The sequence below is a fragment of the Crinia signifera genome, chromosome 1 (assembly GCF_055691185.1).
Source record: "Crinia signifera chromosome 1, ASM5569118v1, whole genome shotgun sequence".
Taxonomy (NCBI): Eukaryota; Metazoa; Chordata; class Amphibia; order Anura; family Myobatrachidae; genus Crinia; species Crinia signifera.
In genome coordinates, this window is record NC_139217.1 from 115,439,807 (window position 1) to 115,459,925 (window position 20,119).

Consider the following 20,119-nt stretch of genomic DNA (forward strand, 5'->3'; position numbering starts at 1 on the left):
TGTTTGTATATATATATATATATATATATATATATATATATATATATATATATATATATATATATATATATATAATTTTATTACAATTAAAAAGAATACATCTATAAAAAATAGCTAAAAGAGCCGTCTGTTGAATATTATAAAGAGCTAATAGATTGTATCTTTATAATCTTCAACAGACGGCTCTTTTAGCTATTTTTTATAGATGTATTCTTTTTAATTGTAATAAAAATATATATATATACATGTTTCACTCTAAGCGCGCTCTGTGTATGTTATATTGTCTTGAGATAAATTAGCAACCTGCCAGCTCCTAATTGTCACTTTTCAAACACAGCCTGTGACATCGCAAGTAGAAGCTGGTTGACTTTGGGGATTATTCTGGTTCCCTCCTGGCAAATTCCTTCTTAGATGGACAAAACCATGTGCACTGCAGGGGGGCAGATGTAAAATGTGCAGAGATAATTTGATTTGGGTTGAGTTATTTTGTTTCTGTGCAGGGAAAATACTGACTGCTTTATTTTTACAAGTTGGTATAGCCAGCCCGGGAAACCTTTTTGTTTACGCAATCCGATTTCAGGAATGATTGGTCGGTCTGCAACCTCACCGGTAGGAAATAAGGACAGGATCAGTTCGTTCAGCAGGAAATCAAATGACGATTTGCGGTGGAAAGCAATGTGACTTTTCTCAGGAGGGTGGTCCAAACGCACCAACGCGTTTCGCTGTGCTAACCCTGCTGAACGAACTGATCCTGTCCTTATTTCCTACCGGTGAGGTTGCAGACCGACCAATCATTCCTGAAATCGGATTGCGTAAACAAAAAGGTTTCCCGGGCTGGCTATACCAACTTTTGCCAACGGGCCATCAACCAAGCATCCACAGGTGATATACAAAAATTATATTGGACGGACTCCCTCTATATCCTATTGGACATTTGCTGTCAAGATCAGTGCAGGTTTACTAAAGCATCGGTGGTGACTATACTCAATTAGTGGTCCTATTAATTCTACTGTCTTTTACTATTGTATTATTATATGTAATATTTTATGCGTATTGTTTTATTAAATTTTTATGATTAGATTGATGCATACACTTGCAATTATTGTGTGAAAGCGCTGCTTAATCTTGTCTTTTCTGTTTTTCTTTATACCTGGGGAACTGACCACCCCCATAAGCAGCAGCTTACTAAGACAACCACTCATATACAAGCGCTCTAAATATTAACTTAGGTTAATAAATTGTACATGTCGACCTTTTGACTGTCAACCTTCCCATTGTCGACCTAATGCTTGTGTCGACCTTCCGACCCTGTCAGCCTTAGCCATGTTGACCTATTTCAGGTGTCGACCTAAGTCTTGTCGACCTTCAGTGGTCAACCTAAAGCATGTCGACCTTCATACTGAGGACTAGGGCTGGGCTAAGCCTCCGGGGGCCCGGGTCACTTTAGACAGAGGGGCCCCCTCCCACTTGTCATTACTGGCTGCAAACTGCATGGGAGAATATTACAAGGTCAAAACACAGAGTAAAGGCAGTATAAACCTGGTCAATGGGTAACTGCAGGGGGTTGGATTAATATAAACATATATATATATATATATATATATATATATATATATAAATATACCACATGAAAAGCCTGTGTTTGTCCCTATACCTTACTCTGTAGGAGCCCTGACATGCTCAGCGCTGTCTCTGATTAAAAACCCTCCCATGACAAGGCCGCTGCTGCTGCTGTCCTCCATGGGCCTGACTGAGAAGCATATGATGATCTTCAGCAAGCAGAACTCGGCACAAGCTGCTCAGCCTCCGACCTCTTGTGGAAAGTCTCAGGGGACTTAGTCAACTTAGGACAGTAATGCACTGCACACCTGTACAGTCAGTGTGCCTTGACTCCCGATGCTCAGCACCATTAATCATTTGTCGCAATGGCAAATAGGGGAAGCTGCAGCACTACCCCACTCCCATGCACAAACCTTTAGCTAAAAATTTTTTTTTTTTGAAAAATACATGCCAACCACAGGGGGCCCCAAGATAGAGCGGGGGCCCAGGGGTACTGACCCCCTGTGCCCCCTTAATCCAGCCCTGCTGTGGACCTAATAACCCTATCCCTTGTATAAGTGGTATTAGACAGCAGTGCAGCCCAATCTGCTTTACCAGTTTAACAACAACCCTGGGGCCAAATGTAATAGGGTGAGAGTTTCAGAAAGTGGGAGATTTTTGGAGAGTTTTTCCCATTTTTTTAAAGCAGCAATCAATTACATGGCAAAACCACGTTGATTTTGCCATGTAATTGATTGCTGCTTTAAAAAATATGGGAAAACTCTCCCAAAATCTCTTACTTTCTGAAACTCTCACTCTATTACATTTGGCCCCTCATTTCAATTATCTGCAATTTAATTTCTGTTAAGCTTATCCTATAGCGGTGCACTGTAAAATGTACAATGTAATAATCCATGATGTACATAGCAACACGGGAGGGCACATTACTGAGCGTTTAATTGCCCTCATAGTCTCAGCAGTGGGGTAATACCTACACTGCATTGTCTGTTTCCTCATACTCATCTGCTAATGTTAGAGAATACTGGTCTATATTTGCAAACAATCCCAACTGTTCCTCCTTCATTATCGGCCAAAGATCTGCAAAGCTGGTCACGTTCTTCAGCACTAAATTCAGGTTAACGTAGCGAATGTTTTTGTCTTCAGTTACTTTAAGATGCTTTATTGCATCTAAATCTTTCATCCAGTTCCTATAATCATCGAGGTTGGTCATGTAAGAGTTGACAGTTTTACATGATCCTTTGCAGGAACGAACCTTGATTTCTGTATCCACCTTAAATAATAACATTATTAAAATATATTAGTAACATTAGTAATGTGAATATATTTGGTTGCAATCATCAGAAAACAGTGTGGTTGGAAGTAAAATAAATATTATAAATCGTAGTTACAAAAAGGAAATATTTAGGCAAATCCTGCTGTCAAATGTTCCCCTCACATATGGCTCTGCATGTTATGCTTGGAACCTGACATGGGTCTGCATGCCGTACTTCTCTGTCTGTGGACCTGATTCAGAGGTGGCTGCTTTGCTGATGTTTGCAGAAATTAGCAGTTGCACTGAGTATGCTACTTCCTGGGTTCTGGATGATAGGTCAACAGTCATTAAGTCGACAGGCAATAGGTCCACCCAATATGGTTGCCATGCATTAAGTTAACGTAAAAAATATAAACATGGTCAATAGGTTGATGGTTAAAATGTAGACAGTGTTTAAGGTCAACAGCTTGGATAAGTCAATGGGTTCAAATGGTTGACATGTCGGTGGCTGACAGACATATGGTCTACAAACTTTTTGAGGTTTAAAAAAATAATTAATTACATAAAATTTAATAATTTGCCATTTGCGTGGAATAGTAACCCAAAGCATGACCTGCGAGAGTACACGTTTCCACTCATGTGGCATACATGTGGTTAAACATACAAAATTACATACAAAAGCCTTGTGTGTTGACCATTTCCATGTCAACCTTTTTGCATTTGTCAACCTTTTGTGGTGTCCACGTTTTTTCATATTGAACTATTGACCAAGTCAATCGACTTCATGTCAACCACATGGTGTTTACCTATTGACTGTTGGCTATTTCTTGTCGAACTGCAAAGATGGATGTACAGACTACTCTCTTCAGACAGATGACAATCAGCTCTAATTTCCTCATCATCTGCGTCTGTCTGTGATTTTGAAAGCCCCATAAAGTAAAGTGATTGAAGTTATAATTTCAAGACCACTTTAGGTACCTCACTAATGTCTGCAGGACTGGTCTGTCCACCTGCATTTGTGGTTAATACCAGAAGGGGCGATGGCTTGATGCACTGCTCTGGCCTGAAAGCCTTGGCCTCAGGGAACACGGTGAGCCAGGGGCTGCAGCATTGACCATGAACCCGTGTGCCGGGACCACGACCTTTTACTGTGCACGAATGCCGGAGGCGAACATGCTCACTACATTCCCCAGTGCATCGCTGAATATATGATGGAAAATAATTAAAAAGTTAAGTATTTAAAACCATGAAAACTACTTACCTCCAATGTTCTCAATTCTTTTATCTGATCCTCAAGATCCCTGTGTAATGTTTCAATTTGTATTGCTTGCTCTTTCATCTTCAACTTAAGGACAATTAGGGTCCTCCTTAGCTCATTTCCAATTTGTGCAAAGCTGTGTAGTGTTTCTAATAAGAAATATAATTGTTTATGTTGGTCATCAAATTAGAATGGTAGAATAGAGTAAGTGCTTTTATCATTTTTACCATGAAAATTGGTTTATAAGGGAGCTGTAATTGAAGGGGATTTTTCACGTTTGGGCAAATGTATTGGAGTGGTTTATATGTTCCATCCTGCAAGAATACCAGAGAACATAGAACATTTCTGTATGACCTGTTTCCATGTTTTCATCAATGTTCAGTTTCAATATAGGATTGTTGATGGTCTTTGTCCTTGGATATGGCACATTTTAGCTTTGCAAATGTTCAGATAGTATAAACAAGCACTGTCTTTCCCTGCGGGCGATGGTGACACGCGGGACCATCACCATCGCTGGGGGGCATAGATACATTAAGTGATCAATGATCCATTTCTAAGTGATCTAGAAATAACTTAAAAATGGGGCTGAAATTGCCCCGTGTGTATGCCACTTATGACATAAATATTTGATCATCACAAATGGAAGACAATAACAATGGTCATAAATCAGTTATCTTGTCCATCTATAGTATTATAGATGGAAGTCTCTTACATGCTTCTCCCTCTCCCTCTCAAGAGGGGACCTTGGCAGTGTCGGATGAGACATGAATGGCACACTGGGGAATGCAGTATTAGGGGCCTTGGTGGGGCCATTGTTTAGGGGGTGGCTAATTTCTTTGAGAGGCTGTGGCAAGCTGCATCAGAGCCTTGGTTAACTATTAGGGAGTGCATGGCCTAGGTCCCATGATAAATATATAAAGTAAGTTCTGCTAGTGCATACATGATAGTGTACCAGCTTGATAATGACAATGCACTGTACAAAATATGGCATACTCCCAAGAGAAACACCCCCCCCTGGCAACGGAATCTACTGGGAATTTCCCCTGTGGACCAATCCAACCCTCACCCTAGGGGTCAGGGATAGCCAACCAACAGTTAACATTTTCCAGGTCTCCTCACAGAATCATGAGTGAAGTAATTAGCTCCACCTGTGGATCATTTATAATGTGTCAGTCAGTAATGAGTGCACCTGTGCAGCAGCTAGGTGATCTAGAAAACGTGATCTGTTGGTAGATCTCGAGGACTGGAGTTGGCTACCATTGCCCTATGTGATGGTACCTCTTTGATGATACAGCCCTCATCCCTACCACAGCCTTTGCTTGTTCAAACCCAGTGATTCTTATCAGAATTGGGCTCCTCAACCAGCATACAGCTTCCATTTTGGCACAGGCCAAGGATGAGGTACTGGAATATGTGTATACATTTAAGCTTGTTCTATCACTGGCTCATAGCCGTCAGTTTACTATACTGCACTGACCTCTAACTGGCTGCAGAAATTTAAGGGAATGAAAATTAAGTTGATAACAGCACAGAAAAAAAGTTACCATAGAGGCTTAAAAAATATAGCGCCTGATTGATAGGGGTATTAGTATTACAGAAGTGACTGTGCAATACCATAAAGCTAATATACTAATGAGACAGGAGGCGCCTGGTGTTAATAGATGCCTCCTGCCTGTTTCAGTGGCTACATTTAAGGACACAGCATTGAATCACCCTGTGGGACCATTGGCAGCAGTGGCTGCAGCCCCTGGGCTCCAGAGCTGACCATGTGGTGCAGGGGTGTATCGCTAAGTAAGTATAAAAATACATGTTATCATGTATGTAATATATGTACTGGACTAAACCCCTAAGAATCAGTATAAGCCATCTCACTCTATTATGCTTGCTCCTGGAATCTTTTGAAATTAGCCAATCAGAATCCAGGGATATTTAAGTGTGTGATGGCCACATTTTGCCCGATGCTTACAGCAATGCAGATTCCCAGGGATCGATCCAACACAGATTCTACATACATGAAAACAAGTATATTTATATGTCTTAGCAATCACCCCCTGCACTACATGGGCACCCTGGGGCTGCAGCTGCCACTGACCATCGGTCAATCTGAGCCAGCAGACATAGACACTGGCCTCAGCACTCTATCTCCTCCAAATGCCCTTACCATGTCAATCAGGCTGGAGTTTATGGGGTATTGCATGTGCCATAGTTACCCATAACTGTACTTGTGTAGTTTCACAGTGGCAGCTGGCCGCCCGCTCCTTTGGGGTACGTGTCCCCTCGCCCACGCTTTGGGCTCGGTGGCTCGCTGCACTCGCCACACTTTATAAAGTCAACTCCACGCCAACGTGGATAGTTGGGGTATGAACTATCCACGTTGGCGTGGAGTTGATTTTATAAAGTGTGGCGAGAATGAGGGGACGCGGACCCGGTAGGAGCGAGCGGCCAGCTGCCGCTGTGAAACTACACAAGTACCCCCATAACCATTACCATAATTAAATTATTTTTTAGTTTCCATGGGAATGGGCTTTGCCTTATGCACCATCAGCTCTGTAGGAGACAGAAGGCCTCAGGGAATATGTAATATACACTCAGGGAACAAGGAATTATTTTGTACTATAGACCACCAGAGAGCAAGATATTGTTCACCAATGATTGAGACTAGAGTGTGTAAGATACACTGGGGCAGATGTATTATAACGGCACATAGCACACCCATATAATACTTCCTGCTTTGCCTCGTTAATGAAGGGACATCGACAAGATGTATTAACATCTTGTCTGCCGAAGCGGGGGAGCACAAACTCCCCCCCTCCGGCGATGTCCCCGTCCTGGAGACAGGGCATCAGTTCACACTGACGCGCTGTCTCCTTCCCTCCGGCCAGCTGGACTGGGCATGCGCGGGATCTTGCTACTCACGCAAGATCTCCAGCGCAGCCCAGAGTTAGCAGCAGGGACAGTGCTGTCCCTGCTGTTGAGATAGGGCTTTGCCACCCTGCTGCTACAGAAGCAGATACAGTAGCAGCAGTGGGCGGAACGGTCAGTGCTGCTGACCGTTCATACATTCACCCTGCATATCGGCCTGCTAATATTTAGATAGCAGTGCTGATATGGACAGGGGCGCATTTAGTGCACACTGGCTCCTTCACACATGGGGGAGAAAGAAGCGGTATCATTGCACATAACCCCTTCTCCCCCATAACAACGCTTCATATTTCTGCCCCACTGTAAGATGCACTGGAAAAATGAATCTGGGCTCTGTGTAGTATTATACTGTTATTATTTTTCAATCCTGGGATTTGGGATAAAAAAAAGCTCAATCCCGGCATTCCCAGGATCCTGGGATTGACCTGCCTAATAAATAAAAATGCCCGCCCCAACCAAACCGCCCCCCACACATTTACTTACATGTACGGACCGTGCAGCCGGGAGCGGGGCAGGTGGCAGCAGTGTGGAAGTGCTGCCGGGAGCAGGCGGGTGGCAGCAGTGTGGAAGGGTGTGGCTGGCGGGGTGCGCAGCTTGACCTCTGACCATGTCACTCTGCACAGAGCTGAGAGCAGGCTGTGCAGAGCACAATCTAGTCTTGAAATCCGGGATTGAAAACTCCAATCCTGGGATTGAAATCCTGGCAATTTTAGAGCCAAATCCCAGGATCATTGGGATTTTCCACCCTAACTTTTAAAAGTTTAACACTATAAGGTCTGATTAAGGAATCCAAAAAATGGAGCAAACTAAGCATTTTTCTCCTGGAATAAAACATGTTGCAATTTATGCTTTTGTCAAGATGCAAAATCATATTACTCTTTTTCTTTTGTTCCTTTCTCCTAGCGCTTCATCAGGCCCACAGTGTGGAGGTATTATTCATTGTATACAAAGGATTTCATGAATAAAATCACTAATCTCCACCTGTAAGCAAATCCCCATAGTTTAATGCCATGATTTTTAACAATGGGGTAAATGTAGTAGGGTCCGATTTGCCTGACATACTGGACGTGCAGGCATTCATGCAAGAATGCCTGTATTATATTAAAGTAGCGAAGTCTTGAAATTTTTTATTAATTATGGGCATTCTAGCCCAAAGTCTTAAATGTCTGCCAACTGGAACCCTATTACATTTACCCCTCACCATTTTCAGCATGAGGAATAATATCACATTGTAAAGTGTATGAGCTGCATAAACTGCAGTCCGTCATTACAGTTCAGGCTTTAAGGATATCCATTCTTCTGTCCAGATGGTTAAATCAAATTGACTTATGTAATAATTAAGTCACCTGTGTTCAAGCATGGATTTCCGTAAAACCTGGATGGTAATTGGGGAGTTTGGGGAACACTGCCCTAGCCAATCCCTTTGGGATCAATGGAATATACTTGCCTTTGTCTGTAAGCATGTGTCGCTCAGCTGCTTGATGAAGTTGTTTTAATTCTGAAATACTTATTCTGTGTTGAGTGTTACTTGTCACACAGGATTGTTTTGCTGCCTCCATTCGACTGACAATTTCTTTTCCATATTTGGTTATCAGGCCTTGTACCCTACACCCAGTTGGGCACATAGTGACCTGCCAATAAGGAGAGTTCGAGTCACTTCTCTGTGCCAATGAATATGTTCATTGATAAATGTAAATGATTATTTCCTGTGGGAATGTTTAAGGTGCTGCAACTATCAGTTATTGTTACTGCACATATGACTAAATCCACTGTTGCAGGTGAAGCATGCACTACAAATGATACTGCAGATTGGGGCATATTTATTAATGTTCCCTATCAGGGCATACGGTATCACTGCAGTAAGAATTTATTCAGGTTAAGTATCAAGCTTCAGATGCCAGAATACATTTGTATGATGTAAAATGATCGCTTACAGAAATTACTTTACATTCCAGTTGTGTCAATCACTTTAAGTTCCAGCCAAGTAAATGGGAATTTGCAAGATCCCTATCCAACAAGGCTGCTTTCTGTACATTAAGGTTAGTGTGCGAGCAAGTTAAGCCTAGCCAAGCTTGTCTGTCCCTGTTACATTGCCCTTTAATGCCATCCCCATAGAAAGGTCTCAGGATGGCTCCAGTAAGCAATGTTGATTAAAAAGCAAGCCTTGTATCCTCCACTCTGTCATGTTCAAGTATAATGAAACTGTCATCCTTAAATATTTATAAGCAGGCAATTCTGCATATCTTAAAATCGGTTAATCAATTCACTTGCTAACTATGTCCCTTAAAAATAGTAAAAACTTAAAGTAAAAAACTCAAGTAAAGAAATATTGGTCAGGCACTGCAAACACAATGGAGTATATGTAATAGCATCCAACTCAGCCTTTTTTTTAAAGTGGCAATCATCACTAAGGCAACCATGCCTTGTAAATGATTGCCACTTTAAAATAACATCCAAGATATGGGGACTATTACATATGCACCATATCTCTGTATACTACAAGAACACATATACAGATTGTAACATAAAAAAGATAAAGAGGAACAGCGTCTTATGACCTCATAGTAGTAGACTATAGTAAATATTTCGATTTTGAACTATAGTGTGATGTAAAATAAGAATAACAACACAACAAAGAGTTAATGAAAGTGAGATATTTAGTTTTCATTTCCGTCACAGTTGTAATACATTAAGCCAGGAATAAAAAAGAACACATAATACAATGGTGAATAGGGGTCTACTATATAATACTATACAATAATATAATGTTATTCAGTGTCAACGGGTCGAATTTTCATTTTAACAGTTTTGAGGGAGTAATCGACTGGCTTAAATAATACCCAAATAATTCCATTTTCAGTCTCATAAGGTGCATTATTCCTTGGGTCATACTGACCTCCTGAGTAGTAAATCCCATTAAGATTTGCAGCTTGGCAGTTATTGTACCACCACCCGCCCCCATACATTTCTGCACAATTCTCCTCCCACTTGTCATTGTCCCTATCATATGTACTAAACTTCATGTTGACATGAGAAGTGTAGTCCCGGTCATCTTTAGAGCCTTCTATGAGGACATCCCCTGCTGAACCATCATAACTATGAACATTAAGAGCATAACCCTCTGATTCAGATCCTAAATTAAAATTATATTCTGCGTAAACCTGCTTCCCAGACCAGTCCTCTAACTCAATTCTCAGAATAGTCTCATTTTGGCTCAATAAATGGATGTATTTATTCCCCAGCCATAGTTCTCCATTCCCATTTTCATCCACAGAGCCAAATCCATTCTTGTAGTCTTCCCAGGTTCTGTTAAAATTCACAGATCCATCTTCCCTTTGTTGAATCAAGATCCATCCTCCTAATTGGGTGTCCTGGTCACAATAAACTGACAGCTCTCTATGGGATCCTTCTGGCCTGATTTTGAAAATGCCACTTTTGGCACCAGCACAGTCTAAAAAGAAATGCAGTTTCATCTTGTTGCTGATATCATTTTTATTAGTACGTTATTTTTTTTACATTGCTATGGTTACCGGGATTGTTTTGCTTTTTTTTTTTAGCAAAAATATATTTTTCATGTGATGATTTTTCAGTGACTGTTTAATGATTAAGTTTTAAAGAGATTCAAACAGTCTTTTGAACTATCATTCATTTATTTTCAGTCCACTAAGTGGTGACATGGTGTAAAATAGGTAGGCTAATGCAATAGGTTCTAATACAGAGACGCTCTCTGAAAGCATCCTGGTCACATTGTATTTTGAATTCTGTTGTTTGGATGACTAAATTATGTGTATTCCGGCTTAGTAACCTAACACTGCAACTGTCACTTTCACTTACCCAACCCTGTCTCTTTCGTTCCTGGTCGCACACTGCGGGCTGAAAAATCTGGCATGTCTTCTTCACTGTTTTGATGCTGTATTGGGCCAACATCTTCTAATACTGGGCCACTTTTGTATTTACTGCCAATTTGGGATCCATCCTTAGTGTTACCACTGCTGCTGTATACTGTCTTGGTTGAACCAGATGAGACTTGGGTTTTGATTGGTATAAAGCTAGGAGCGCCAAGGTCTGTATGGCTAAAATCATCAAATTCGTCATCTCCTCCAGTAAAAGAACTACTATGAGTTTTTGAGCTACTACCACTGACAGTCTTACTACTAACGAAGTCCTCCCAGTCCCCAAATTCTCCTAAATTACTACTTCCAGGTATCTTGACAGTATATGTGCCATCAGCATCTAATTTACCCTTTCCATCAGCCTTAAGCTGTTCTAACCTCTGACACTCCTCGCCACCACTTATTGTTTCTGTAACTTCTTCCTTAAGTCCAGCAGGCCCCTGAACGATTTTCTTCTGAATGGTTTTGGTGCATGAGACAACTCGTCTTTCTGAAGTAACCACTGTCTTATCTCCCCCCTGTGCACCCTTATCCCCAATGACAGCAAATTTAGTGGTTTCAGGTTGCTCTTTTGTAGGATCAAAAGTGACAGATGTAGATTGTCCCTTTACCTCTTTAGATTTCCCTTCTAGAACAAATGAATATTGTTCAATATCAGAGAAAAGTGGAAACTGCTCTTTTTGAAGAGCTAGTGTCTTGTAATGAGTAGGAACTGTAGACTCTTTTATTGGTCTCATCTTCAGCATCGGAAGAGGATTAATGTTTGGTGTCAGGTCAGTAGATTCAAGTTGCACCACTAGTTTCTTCATGTTTTCATAACTCTCCTGATCCACATTATAATCAACACTCTTTGCACAAGATCCTTTGCAGGCACGGAGTTTGATATCAATATCGACCTAGAAAAGGAGGATGGTAGAAAAGGCCATGTCATTAACCTGAAAACAAATGGGCTACTACTGATTTTGAGCACATAAGTACATTTCCACTGGCGTACCTCAAGGCGCTTCATTTCTACCACCTGGTCCTTAACATTCCTCTGCAATAACTTGATTCTTTCCACCTGGCTGGAAACTGTTATTTTCAGAAAATCTATTTTCCTCCTGAGGTCTTCAGTCACCACATTATATGTGGTATCCGTCTCTAAAGTATAAAAAGGCAATAAGAAATTGTTTTATAACAGTCATTTGTTTTAAGGATCAAAATTTGTGACTTTGTTTCTACTGTATACAAATGATTTTTTTAATAGACATTCTTTACACACTTATTATTTGTGTACACTTTCTACAGTTCAGTGGGTAGGCAGCGTTTTCACTATTATTTTAAAATATGTATTTTGCCTTAACACTGCACTCAATTACTTTTTTAAGCATTTAATTGGTGTTCTGTGAAAATATATGTGGTGTGATTTATCTCTACATAATATCTTGGTACTATGTGTAGATGTTACAGCTCTAGTAGATAATATAGAGTATAAACGAATAAGCTGCATTTCCACGCTTATTTTAGTTTTAATTGAAAGTAGAACAATACAGAGGTCGGTACTGCGCATGTACCAATCCCGGCACCTGTCATCATAGTACAGACACGGGAATGCTGTGCCTGCAGCGGGGACCAGGAGGAGCGGTGGCGGCAGGGGGGGGGGGGGGTGCTGGCATCGCAGCCAGAGGCAGCTCCCCCTCCTGCCATAAGGTATGAGCCGTCACTGGTTATTCTGCAGGGCGAAAGAGTTAGGCTGCGAGAGCGAAGGTTAGGTTTAGACTTTAGGGGAGCGGAAAGAAGATTAGGGTTAGGCTGTGAGAAAAGAGGGTAGACTGAGGGAGGGAAGAAGGTTAGAATGCTTTCTCTAGAACTGTCAGGATCGTGGCTGTTGGCATACCAAGATCGGTCTTCTGACCGCCAGCATTCTCAGAGCCGGGATTCGGTACCCAGCCCACTTCAAACAACAACAGTAACTGGCCATATTCTATGAAATTAAGTTATATGCAACTTATCTACTTACATCTTCACATTTTCAAAGTAGAACTGATAAAGTACAATAGCTGTAATAGAAATGGTTGTTTCTCCGACATTGGAATCCTGACTGTCAGGACCTCGACAGTCGGAATCCCAACTTACATGGGCTATTTTCCCTCGTGGAGGTCCACGACCCCCATAGAGGGAGAATAGAATAGGTGGCGAGTGCAGTGAGCCCACAAGGGCCTTGAATATACTCGCCCGCTATCTGCCTCCTGACAGTCAAGATTCCGATGTTAGAGAAACAACTGTCAGAATTCCAACTGAGCTATACCATACCCAATAGAACTGATGGCATGGATACTTACGCTGGGCTGCAACCAATTTATCCTTCAGGATGTCATATGTTTCCTTGGTTGTGATATCAATGCTCTTATAATTGCTTTCACCATCCTTTAATTGTTGCTTAATTATATCAATTCTTTTGGCAAAATCTTTATCAGCCTGGTTAGTTAAACCTTGAATTCTGCATCCAGAAGGACATTTGGGGCCCTGCAGATAACAAATGTTACTACATTAGTGCTTAAAATGTATCTATAGTCCCTGGAAAATTATGATTTATTAATAAATTTTAACATGTATTAAATCTGGCATAATGACTTATATATGCATCATTAAATCAATGCTTGGATCTGTTTATAATGTGAAAACTATTTTTACTACTATGAGACATTACCATTTATTTCCTCTTCATAAAAGCAGGGTACCGCCTGATTAAGTATTCCTATAAATGGATTCATCTGAGGGCCAATTAAAATAGTTCAGTCCTTAGAAATTGGGGACATAGGGGTGACATGATTGTAGCTGCTGTCTGAGCTTAGTCTCCATTAGCCTCCCATCAGAGGTGCCAGAGCAAACAATTGGCCATACACTAGGCAATTTGGATGCCACTTGGCCACTTTTTATGCGACTGCGATGGTCAATCGCATCCAAATCACATGTATGTGACAGCAGGTCCAATGTTATGTGCAATCCCAAGTACATCGCACTGGAGCCTGCGACTAGCAGCTGCTGCACTAGCAATCTGCCGGATCACAGCCAGGCCAGGCAGGTTTGGCTAGAATCGCATGGTGAGTGAAAGGACTGTGCCGGGCAGCTCAAGGGAGGTGGTTGCGTGCGACTTCTCAGAGGGGAGAAGTTACCTAGTTACCTTAATGTATAGGGGCCTTATGTAGAGAAATTAAAACATGCTTGGGATAAGCATATGAATATTCTCGCAGTAAACTAAGAATCATAAAGAGTTGAGATTATACCTAATGGATAGATGGACCAAGTGGTTCTTATCTGCCAACAAAATCTATGTTTGTATAATTCCAGGCAACTAGAAAGCCCTATAGCATTTGTTCATGTGAGTAATCCAGATAAAAAGGTACAAACCCCGGACCTAATTCAGAAAAGAAAAATCATTCTCATATGGGCAAAACCATGTGCACTGCAGGTGGGACAAATGTAACAGGTGCAGAGTTAGATTTGGGGGATTTATTTTATTTTTGTGCAAGGTAAATACGGTCTGCTTCATTTTTACACTGCAATTTAGATTTCAAATTGAGCACACCTCACCCATATCTAACTCTCTCTGCACATGTTACATCTGCACCCAAAGATGCACCATCGTCGAGTGCATACACACATGCCAATGCGAGCCTTGACAAGCGGCAGTGAGGGAGGGGAAGGGGGGCTGGGGCCATGCTGTGAAATGCTAGAGATATTCCCAATTCTGCTGCATGTACAGATCAGATGACGGAGCACAATGCTATCTACCCGCTGGACCGCGCATCATTAATCATATAGGGCCTGATTCAGTAAGGGTTGTCATTTTAATGGACTTTCAAAGCTACAACCCCTGGCGGCAGCATGTGGGGTGGGGGGCAGTGCTAGGTAAGGCCTCGCATGCTGTGTCACTCCCCCCCCCCCACTCACATGCGTTTGCTTTGGGTCCTTCCCCCTGCTAACATGCGAGTGGTTCGATGTACAATGAAGCGCTCTCATGCTAAGGATAGCCTCCTGGCTGCGCAGCTGTGAAGCCAGTTAAAGGGATCACATCTTTTCGGTCGCAATCACTGCATGTGATGTCACGCAGTCGCTGCGGCCCCCACAATTGGTCCGGACACAACAAAGCTGAATCATCACCATAGTGCCTACACACTAAACAATATGCACAGAAATATCGTTAGCGATATCATTATAGTACATATTGTTAAATTTATCAATTAGTGTGTACACACCTTAGAAACACTGTGGATTTTTCAGTTAATTTTTTTTTTTACTGAACTATATGTTAAATAAATATTATAGTAACACTATATTATAGTAATACTATAGTATTATAGTAATATAGTATATTATTATTAGAGTGTGGTAAATTTACTAAGATGGAATCTCTATTTCACATTAAATGTTCGTATGGGCAACTAATCACATGCCAATTACTATCTTCTAGAAGGTGCTAAATAAATAAGTAGATTCTGATTGGTTGCCCATAGCAACAACCCATCTGAAATAGAACTGCCATTTTAGTAAATTTCCCCCTAGTAAATTTTAGAAGAGATCTCCTAGATTATTTCTCCTACAGTATCTTTCATTTTAACATTTTATTTCCAAGATTGATCATTTAAGATATGCAACGGTATGGAATACCTGTACATTTTTACTCAAATAATATTTCAGATTTATGATATTGCAGCTCTCAGATTGTGTATAGAATCAGATTATATGTATAATAGAGTACATGGTATGTATAATACTGTAGGTGTAAAACAATGTTTTTTTAATATCAACTCTCATAATTTCCCAACAGGTCATAAATTGAGGATTTGTCTCTGTGGAAGCAGGCGGATTATAACTGACCAAGCAAAATCGACTGTGCATAATGCAAAACAAATCCACAAATCATGGCCTGTTGGTGGCACCTTGGGATTGGAGTTGGGGATTCATGCTGTACAGTATTATACTAAACTATGTTATAGGTTCAAGTACAAGTATAAATATTTGCATTGAAATAGCTCTTCCTTACCCAGTCATCATCTGAACAGATTGGCCAGTTTTTTTCCTGCTTGCACTCAGTATTGGTTTGCGATGGCTCAAGTCTGGGGCCACGGCCGGTTGCACCCTCCTCAACAAATGAGTCACCCTGACAATATTGCAAAAGGAGAAAATATATGTAGATATAGAAATATAATGTGTTTATATAATATATATATATATATATATATATATATATATATATATATATATATGTGTGTGTAGACAATAGTAATTGCAGTATTAACCAATGCATGTGTATGGTACTAGTCTGTATAACATTTATTTATGTAAGAAGTAACAACACTACATTTATCCACAATTATACTAGCTTCATATATTATTCAGCCTCTTTTTTTCCATGTCCAAAGTGTTGACTTTAAGTACAATAAAGTACACAACACGAGAGAGAGAGAGAGAGAGAGAGAGAGAGAGAGAGAGAGAGAGTCCTGCACTGGTTATTTGAAATATCGCTATAATTCATTTACAGTATATGGGTGAGATTCACCAAACTAAAAATGCCGTAAAAACCCAGTTTTCTGGGTTTTTACTGAATTTTCATATGCAGCAAAGCCCCACCGCAAGGGCTTCGCTGCGGGGGGGGTTACGCCAGTTCTAGATGGCGTAACCCCATGGAAGCCTATGGGCTTCCCTTCACGTCCCCCGCCGCCCTGCACGCCCCCCGCCGATCCACGCTGCACCACCCTCACCTGTGTCCGTGCAGCCTCCTGCTGTGCTGCCCGGACCAGTGACCTCCTCCTTCCAGCACAGCTTCCGGTGCAGGAAGGAGGAAACGGAGCACCCTTAAAAGCGGGTAAGGGTGCAGGCAGGGAGGGGGGACTCGCAGTACATCGCCGGCCATAGCTTTTGCGTTAATAATCGCATATGTTACTGCATATGCGATTATTAACACTGCGAGTGCTGGCGATGTGCAGCCGGAGTTATTAGAGAATCCCGCCCTATATGCTTTGAAGGCTATCCAAATTGTCTTTGATTAATGAACGAGTGGAGCAACACGGGGGGAAGTTTACTAAGATGTGAATTCTACTTCACATGTGATCCTGTCTACTATCTTCTAGAGCAGTGGTGTCAAACTAATGGCCCTCCAGCTGTTGAGCAACTACACATCCCAGCATGCCCTGCCACATATTTTATAGAATTTAAAACTGTGGCAGGTCATGCTGGAAAGTGTAGTTCCACAACAGCTGGAGGGCCATGAGTTTGACACCACTGTTCTAGAGGGTGCTAAATAAATAAGAAGTAGATTCTGATTGGTTGCCCATAGCAACAGCACATGTGAAGTAGAATACACATCTTAGTACATTTCCCTTTCAGGGTTGAGCATATTTAAGTGGTTTCCCATAAAAGCTTTGAATATATAAAGAACAATTCACCAATTTGTTAAGACCATTGTTATAGACACAATATATTTGATGAATATAATATCTACTACATAAACATAAACTCTAATAAAAGTCATATGATACTAGCCATATAGCTAAATTAGAAAACAATAAACCCCTATGTCTACATTTTTTACCTAATTATTAGTTATTGTACACTGGTTTGAGGTTCCCTTGATGTAAACCGTTGAATAAAATACATAAATATATATATATATATATATATATATATATATATATATATATATATCTTTGATATATGAGAAAATGAATTAGATATATCATACCAAAGCGGTGCTCACGAGGCAGAGCAGCAAGGCTGCAAGTGTTGGTCTCAGCATCTTTTTGGCTTTGGCTGAGGGAGGATTATAGTGAGGCTATTGCAACTGGCTGTCCCTTTTAAGCCTGGCCACTAGTCTGAAATCAATCATTAGATTACTCTATGTTTACTGAGCTAATAAGACCCGTGCACTGGGCTGATGTCACTGCCCCGGTCACTATTGCTCAAGCCACTGAGTATATTTAATTTAGGATCTCTGAGGTGACCCAGTGTTCCATCATTATATCTGTAATAAAAACATATGTTGTGCGTGATGACAGGAACCAACATGAAAAGACAAGACAATCCATGGTTTAGGGTTCAAGGATTATATTGTGCAATAGCATCATTTCCCAAAATGGTTTGTTGTCAGTCTTGCGGTTTTTTGTTACTTCTGGTATATGAGAAATATTGGATCTTGTGAAATAGTTTTGAAATGTCACAATTTACAATTATACAGTGTTATACGTAGGAACGCAAACCTGCCAATGTGACACAATGGTCAGACAGGACTAGTCTTTAAAATGTTTACATAGATTACAATTACAGGGCGGGATGCACTTACATTGCATTATCGGCATATTTGCACATCGTTACTTGTTTCTATTTCTCCATATTCTTTATCTTTTCTTCTTCCGCATTGTCTTTGCGGTATTTGTGCCCTCCGCGATCTCCATCTTTTATTTCTTATTTTCTACTGCGCATGCGCCCGCTGTGTGCTGAGCGGTCATGCGCACTTGCTTCTTGGACATCGCTGGTCTCTTATTCCAGAAGCAAGTGCGCATCTCAGCCTCCCTGTGTGGAGACACAACAAAGTGTCTCACACCTTCCAAATACGTCGCCCAACATCAAAATAGTGCATCACACCTCCCTGCATTATAAAAACCTATACTGCCTTAATTTACACACACCTCAGCTAGCTAATCGCAAGCTTGAGGTGACGATGAAACACAGCTGATTTAACTTCGGCGCGGGTGTCTGACCATAGCATAAAGCCGGCAACACAGCTCAGACCAATGGGGAGCCGCAAGGGTGATGAAAAGGTCACAAGTGCGGAAGAGCAAGGAAGAAGATCTTACAGGGAAAGCATAGAGCATATGCGGACAGCTTAACTGGACAGAATGGATCCACTAGCGCTGCGGTAAAAGTTAGAGCATCCCGCCCATAGTACCTTACTCGGTTCAGTTTTATTTGCTGGAATGCATATGATTATGTGATGTTCAGGAAAATAGTATTTACAGTGCTCCTCAACATCTCTACATTGCAGGATAAATGACTTTGGTCAGCTATGGTATTTTTAATTATTCTCTTTTGGATTGAATGTGTGTATATATATATATATATATATATATATATATATATATATATATATATATATGAAAAAGAGTTTATCGGAGAGCGCTGAGTTTAGTACCACCTAGTCCCTTTTGTAAAAACTTTTCTTACTGAGTAAGACACCAATCACATTTTTATTAACAATTCTTTGTCCCTTTCCCGAATGAAACGTGGAATCCGTTCAAGATAAAATTTCTTTATTGGAACCCAACGCGTTTCGTCAGAACGACTTCTTCAGGGGTATGACAGAGTAGTTTAATTGTAAGGCCTATTCAGCAACTAGTAATTCATTCAGGATAATGGTAAAATCAGTAAGGTGTAAAATAGGAGGAAGCCAAGCTGGCTTAGTAATTAGATGTTTTTGGAAGTTTTTTAGAGCTTTTTCTGTGGAGTAGAGCTCACAGGACCCCTAAAATGATGATTCTAAGGGAAGCCAATTTGGCTCGGTGTGCTAGATAATACCAGTGGGGATCGGATCCTAGACAATTGGGCTCATGAGGTCGCTAGGATGATGACTTTATCGGGGAGAACCCGTCTAGCTTTGTGTATTGAACGGTTAGGGTGTGATCCTAGGATATAGGGTTCACCATGCCAATATGGTGAAAGAATTGGGGAAGGCCACACCGGCCTAGTATATTAGAGATTCCCGTAAGGATACGATCCTCAGATAACGGGCTCACAGGGCCGTATTTCTACGGATATACTTTACAGATCCCAAAAGAAAAATAGAACGATCCGGATTAGAGTATCGCCTCACAAATAGTCACCACAGTGTAGCAAAATTCCAAGCTCCTTCACTGGCTGACGATATATATATATAAAGGAAAATTATAGAACATTAGAAGAAACCACGATGGAAAAACTTGCCTAGATGGGATCAGATAAACACTTGAAAATTTATTTTTTTGAACTGGGTCACACCGAACACATTGATTTTTGGATATCATTTGCTGTATTTTATGGTTCTGAGAAGGGGGGAGTGGGTACTAGGCCCAGGTTTGCTGGAGGGGTCCAACAGTGGCCAGATTCCCCTCTTGCCAACCCTCTCTTCCCTCCTCAGTATACATACCTCAATCCGGTGAACGGGTCCCTTTTCCTTGGTCGCCACTATAATTTTTATGTTTATGTGACATATAGGACTGC

General features: G+C 41.0%; 2 protein-coding genes across 2 annotated transcripts; both read right to left on the reverse strand.

The window, feature by feature from the left end:
• Positions 1-2,477: 2,477 nt before the first annotated feature.
• LOC146026348 (fibrinogen alpha chain-like) lies at positions 2,478-8,639 on the reverse strand. Its single transcript, XM_083156952.1, has 3 exons — positions 8,440-8,639; positions 4,074-4,219; positions 2,478-2,830 (listed from the first exon to the last, which is right to left on the reverse strand). Exons 1-3 carry the CDS (start codon positions 8,615-8,617, stop codon positions 2,531-2,533), a joined length of 624 nt encoding a protein of 207 aa, XP_083013078.1. The 5' UTR covers positions 8,618-8,639; the 3' UTR covers positions 2,478-2,530.
• A 992-nt stretch (positions 8,640-9,631) lies between these two features.
• LOC146059634 (fibrinogen alpha chain-like) lies at positions 9,632-17,763 on the reverse strand. The gene is made up of 6 exons (XM_083172031.1): positions 17,610-17,763; positions 15,912-16,028; positions 13,207-13,390; positions 11,880-12,025; positions 10,832-11,781; positions 9,632-10,472 (listed from the first exon to the last, which is right to left on the reverse strand). Exons 1-6 carry the CDS (start codon positions 17,661-17,663, stop codon positions 9,761-9,763), a joined length of 2,163 nt encoding a protein of 720 aa, XP_083028157.1. The 5' UTR covers positions 17,664-17,763; the 3' UTR covers positions 9,632-9,760.
• Between the last annotated feature and the right edge of the window lie 2,356 nt (positions 17,764-20,119).